Source organism: Ceratocystis lukuohia, assembly GCF_044167205.1.
Source record: "Ceratocystis lukuohia strain C4212 chromosome Unknown Supercontig4_pilon, whole genome shotgun sequence".
Taxonomy (NCBI): Eukaryota; Fungi; Ascomycota; class Sordariomycetes; order Microascales; family Ceratocystidaceae; genus Ceratocystis; species Ceratocystis lukuohia.
The window spans coordinates 650,897-656,896 of record NW_027263523.1 but is presented as its reverse complement, the minus strand read 5'-3'; the positions used below and the strand labels follow the sequence as shown (position 1 = coordinate 656,896).

General features: G+C 51.0%; 1 protein-coding gene across 1 annotated transcript; it reads left to right on the top strand.

The window, feature by feature from the left end:
* Positions 1–4,713: 4,713 nt before the first annotated feature.
* Positions 4,714–5,862, top strand: HOO65_040169 (Lipase; the record flags this gene model as incomplete). Its single annotated transcript, XM_071002896.1, has 3 exons — positions 4,714–4,804; positions 4,866–5,025; positions 5,097–5,862. The coding sequence occupies 3 exons, from the start codon at positions 4,714–4,716 to the stop codon at positions 5,860–5,862; spliced, it is 1,017 nt and encodes a 338-aa protein (XP_070859012.1).
* Between the last annotated feature and the right edge of the window lie 138 nt (positions 5,863–6,000).

The window sequence follows — 6,000 nt, the reverse complement described above, 5'->3', positions numbered from 1 at the left end:
ACACAGGAAAGCAGGACGCTTGTTCTAGCACCGTTGCAAGACCAGTGCAGGCGAGGAGCCTCTCTCTGTGAGTCTAACAGTACTGTAAAAAGCGCCTCCGTGTGATGCAGGTCAATTGCAAGTATGACGACAGATGTCCTACTTCTTTCTTCATATCGCAGCGCCCCCCTTTTTATAGCATCGCAAGCGTGCAACTTCAGCCGCTCCCTGGCCTATTCCGCTGGTGCGATTCTATTTGGGGACAGAAGAACGCCATGTGTTGCGGTGTGTGCATCATGTGTAACAGAGCTTGAAGCACTGAGAACGCAGGTTGGAGAAGGACTTGGCCCGAGCCTGTTGCTATTTTGTGGCCTTGTTGAATTAGTAGGGTAGAATCCAGAACTCAATTCATGCCAGCCATCCTTATCACAGCCATGACCAGGTTCATTGTCGATAGGTTGGTATGTAGCAAGACACGCTGCTTTTTTGCTTTGGCGTCTTGTTTGGACACGGCAGGTCCTGCAGGAAAGGCTAAATGCTTAGTGATTTCTGATTATTACTTGGTAGGTTGCTCGCAGTTTGCAGCTTGATGTCTGTGTTTTGTTTAGTCTTGGCCCTGTAACTGGCAGCCCAGCGCAGCCGCCGCACTATGGCCTAAGCTCAAGCCAGGCTCGACTGCCAACGCATTAACGAAGATGCAAATAGGATGGTTTGGATCAAGAAAAAGGAGCTTGGCATGGCAGATGACATGGAGTGCGTGCACGTACTGGCATGAAGTGGGAGGAGCTGACTGGATGCAATGCAGACAGACAGACAGACAGACAGGCCATAAACAGCTTCAGCAACTCGGCGAGCAGGCGGCCAGTTTATGAGATCGGGAGATCAACGGCAACGAGTAGAGCCTCTGTCTTTCTTCCTGCTTCTTCTTTTTCTTCTGTCTCTTCCGGTTTTTCTTCTCCTAGTCTCGCTGACTGATCGGCCATCAGACTTACCTGTAAAGGCCTCGTCTCTGCTTCCTGCCAATCTCTTTTTTCTCTTGCCTCTGGCGCTTCCAATTTCCCAACAAAAAAGATGCTAAAAGCCGAAGGCTTGGGCGGCAATCCCCTAGTAAAAGCCGTAGAAGAAAAGAATTTTCGAACATCTGGATTCAGCGTCTATTTCCACGCGGCTTAGTCGTCAAGCTCTAGCATCATGGCCTTGCCTTACCACCTGTTCTTTGCAGCCAGTGTAGCCTTGTTATACGCTGTGCACCTGCCCTGCCCTTTTTGCGGGTTTAACCGCAGTTTACCCTGGTCTACGTAAGTTAGGGTTAATGTAGATGACTTCTTTTCTTCTCTTCCTCTTCCTCCTTTGGTTCCTTTTTTCCTTTCCTCCTCGTAAATGAGCTGGGGTAGCACCCAGCTGGGATCCAGGCCTACAGGCTATTTCGTCATTGCCTCTACATGCCTTGTTCTCCAACTGCCTGGCCTCTCTTGTCATTCCCGCTCTTCCAGCACCTACATTTTTTCTCTTTGCATCTCTCACCCCCTGTCCAGCTGTGACAGACGATCTCCTTGCCCTTGTTCGCTAGCATCCCAGTCCCTCCGTTTCTTTTCGCTCAGCTTCCTTTGCGCTCCTATATTTCCGTCTTCATCTTCTTCCCCAACAAATCTCCTCAATTTCCACGAAACTTCGGTCCACGTGGACAAACAACCTTTTCAACCTCTAGCCTCGACCGCAAAACCGGAGGGAATATCGGGAGGCCAAGAAATGACAACGCCAGATAGCACCAGGCCGGCCCCCAAGTTCCAAGTATGCCAATCCTCCTCAACAACTGCCACTCGGCTGAGCCAAGTTAATCTTATCCGTTTCTCTAGCCAGCGCCACTCAGTGCTAGATTGCCGCTAAGAAGGGCCCTATTTATCGTTTCGCCGCTCGCCAATATGGCACTGATCTCGAAATACTAGGATGCAGAGGTTTTGGTGTCCCGTTTGGCAACTTCCAGGACATGAACATACCATGCTGGTTTTATCCCCGAGAGCCAAGTGAGAAGGTCTCGAACTCATATTGGAGAACCCCAAAACTCGCAACAGCGCAGCAGAGAGGCTTGAGCTGTCTGTCGTCTTAGAGCCCGGAGCAACTGCCAGATGCGGGCACAACCTAATGAAGAGCGCGTTCCTTTGTCTCCTCTACTGGACCCTTGCCGGCGTCTTCCTCGCGTTGGCGTTGATCTATGGATCTTATTTTCTCCTGTTTCTTGTTGGATAGCGCTGGTCTTACTTTTCTTTTCTCATTCCTTGCTCCTGCTGCCTTCTCCACACTTGACGGCTGTCTTGTTTCTAGGGGGGGGGGGGGAGAGAGAGAGAGAAAACAGAGAAAGGAAAATCGAATACAGTCAGAAAACTCGGCCGGCGGCTGCATATCCATGGCCGAAGGGTTGTTTTATCGTTCGTCCTTTGCACGTACCCATGGGGGCATGGACGGAGAAGTGAAGACCAGAGAGAAAAGAAGCCCTTGACAAAGGTGACAAGACAAGAAGCATCGGATGGATGTCTCCTGCCTGCCGAGGCCGCTGGCTTGGTGCAATATTGGTCCGCATGCCGCTCGCCGTGAAGTTGAAGTTCAAGCCCCATTTTTAGGTTGGAGGTGTGCGTGCGCTTATATTGGCAGTTTTATTATGCCCGCATGTTCTTCCAAGCACGCGTGTCCCTCATATGATCATCACATATAACAGATTTATGCGTCTTTAGTACACGTGCTTGGCTAAGGACGCTTTGCTCGCTTGGTGTGGCGGCAGGCCTAAACTACTAACCCTGATTACGTATGAACCCTAGACCTACGGCCAAGCTAAGGTTCTAGTTAGTTCGGTCTTGCCTGTACCGCTAAAGTTTAAGCCCAGCCCTGAAACTAGCTGCTATAGGAACTGTGGGAACTGGGTTGACTTTGTTGAGACTAGCAGAGAGTTCCAAGGGAATTCCAGCGTAAGCGGCCCGAGAAGGCGAAGCAGAGCCAGACAAAACCAAGACAGGACCCCATGAAGCCAAAAAAAAAGGTTAGTGGAGAAGAGAGATTGGGAAAACAAGAATAAGAATAAGCATAGAGACAACTCGGCGGCCGGCTGCTCACAAGACTCCAAATCGGGATATAGAATGGTCAAGATGGCGTCAGATGAAGATTTTGTGCAGGCTCTGGACCGTCGGTAAAAAAAGACAAGCTATTGCCGCTGTATTCTCCCAACTTGCATTCCGACTTGCAGTAATAGCACAACGTCCCTCGAACGACTCCAAAGGGTTTAAAGGGTCTAACTAGAAAGGAGAACAAGCAGCAGCTATCTCTGGATCACGTTACCACTCATTTGCGTGAATTCAAAAAAAAAGGGGTGAGGAAAGGATAGGATGGAGAGCTGTCTTTGGACTCCTCAGTCTCGTTTGTCTCCAACAAAACAACGTTCACGAGGGGAAGAAAGGCCTCAAACTAGCAAATGAGGAGGCGGAGGACGTACGTACTGGCGGACAACCTGCTGTCTGTTGTTGGGGGTTGGCCAGTTCAAGGCTGCAGGATCAAATGCACGGAAGGATACATGCGTAGGAGCGCAGTGGGCTTGGCTCTGGGAGGAAGAGAGCGAACGGCCTTGGGCTACGTGTGAGGGCGGCTTTCCCACTAGCATAATGGTTCCGGAGAGTGCGGGACAAGATGTAGTGCAAGTGGAGTGGACTTGGTACATGTTGTACGGTGCAGAGGCTGCTGAATTGAAGACAGTTTAGTATGGCAAGAGAGTCTCTACTAGCAAGAGAAGCCGGCGCCTGTTGGTCGTATAAGCAGTCACAGTACCTGTCCACACTGTCGTCGCCAACACCAACTTTTCATTGCCTGCAACGCTTGGCCTCCGTCACCGCTTCTAGTTGCACTGCTATTCGTCCACACAGAGCTTGGCAAGCGCAATAAAGAAAGATAAAATACAGGAAATGGCCTTGACAGGTCCTAGCAAAGGCTAAATAGATGAGAGGACAAAGAGGAAAAAGAGAGAACATCAGAGAAAACGCACGGGGCCAGGGCACACCTCCAACACCACCCTATAAGGAACATGGGTATACCGACGCATGATGGAAGCTATTGGGCCTAGCTCGTTTTTGACTTTGACGGGGACGGGCCAACTTGAGAAGCAACATAAAATAAAAAAAAAAAAGAATAAAAGAGAAAAGGGAGAGGGGAACTGTGGACAGGCATGTCATTGTTGGAGTGACCAGGGGGCGCTTGCCATGACTTGGACCTTGGACTGCTATTGCTGGCTTTGACAAAGACAAGAAAGACAACAACTGCTCAACACTCTCTCTGTTTTCTGAGGCGGGGCATCCTTGGACCGGGTGCTTTTAGCTTAGGCGTTGGCTAGAACTTAGCCTGGCACGTTCCTCATGGGGCTTTACGAGGAAGCTTGTTGGCGGGCTGCTGCGAGTAGAAAGTGGGCGGTAGGAGGTGGGAGCGGAGATCTTTTCCTTGGACTGTGCTGCTGCAAGGCTTTGTTGAAAGTGGCTCTAGATCTACTAGATTTATCGTCGAATACCGGGCGATATAAAACCCACGGGCTGTCCGCCTACTTTGCATTCTGGTGCTCGCCCTCATCTTTCCTCTCACTCCAATCTTCACCTACAGTACAGGCCTCGCCTTTGTTTTCTCTTTTGTATATATTGTCTTGTTCTCTGCCTAGTGCTGCCTCTCTTTCCTTATCTTCTTTGTCCTATACTTTGTCTCTTCACTATGAAGTTCTCTGCCCTTGCTAACTACGCTGCCGTTGCTGCGGCGGCTGTTATCCGTCGTGGTGATGACTACATTGAGCTTGACAGCCGTGGTATGTGGTCTTGATAGTGCCCCCTTCTCTTCATACGGACGTCTTTCTAATTCTCTTCTAGACATCAGCACTAGCCTCTACGATAACCTAGACTTCTACGTCCAGTGGGCCCAGGCAGCCTACTGCAATGCGGATGTGGCCAACAACACCGCCGTTTCTTGTGCCTACGACAACTGCCCTAGTGTCAGCGCCAACAAGGCCACCATCCTGACTGCTTACACGTAAGATATCCCATCCCGCCTCTTTTGCGCCTTTGTCACATAGGCATGCTAATATGTCATTCATTTCTCAGTGGCGAGCAGACTGAAGTTGCTGTCATTATCGGCGTCGACCCTACCCGCAAGGAAATTGTCGTCTCTTACCGCGGTTCGTCTAATATCCGCAACTGGATCGTCAACCTCTCCTTTATCATGAGCGCCTGCGACCTGGTTGACGACTGCTATGCACATGACGGCTTTCTATGGGCCTGGGAGGAGACTGGCCCTACCGTCATGGCCACTGTCGCTGCTGCCAAGGCTGCCAACCCTGGCTACACTGTTGTGGCTACTGGCCACTCGCTGGGTGCTGCCGTCGCCACTATCGCTGTTGGTCACCTCCGTGCCGCGGGCTACCCGTCTGATCTATACACTTATGGCTCTCCCCGCGTTGGCAACCCGGCCTTTGTCCAGTTTATTACCGAGCAGGCGGGTGGCGAGTACCGTGTCACTAAACTTAACGACCCCGTGCCCCGTCTCCCCCCCATCTTCTCGGGCTACCGCCACACCTCGCCCGAGTACTGGATTGACGATGGCTCGTCCTCCAACACCGCCTACACTGCCGCTGACTTCACCGAGTGCGACGGCTATGCTAGCACTGCGTGCAACGCCGGTACCTTGGGACTATCCATCACTGCTCACCTTAACTACCTGCAGCATACTGGATCTTGTGACAGTGGCAACTCCAAGCGCACTGGTCTTGAGGGTGATGCCGCCTCTGCTGATCGCGTGTCCGATGAGGATCTGGAGGCCCAGCTGAACAAGTATGTGCAGCAGGATCTGGACTATGCCAGCGCTCTGTAGCCAGACTAGGTGCTTGTCGACGGCCCCATTTTTTCGTTTCTTCTGCACATATTTCTCCATCTCTTTTTCTGTACATATTATTCTTTCCTCTTCTTCTTATTCTTCTCCAAGGGCTGGCCCTAATACCGTGTTGTGTAT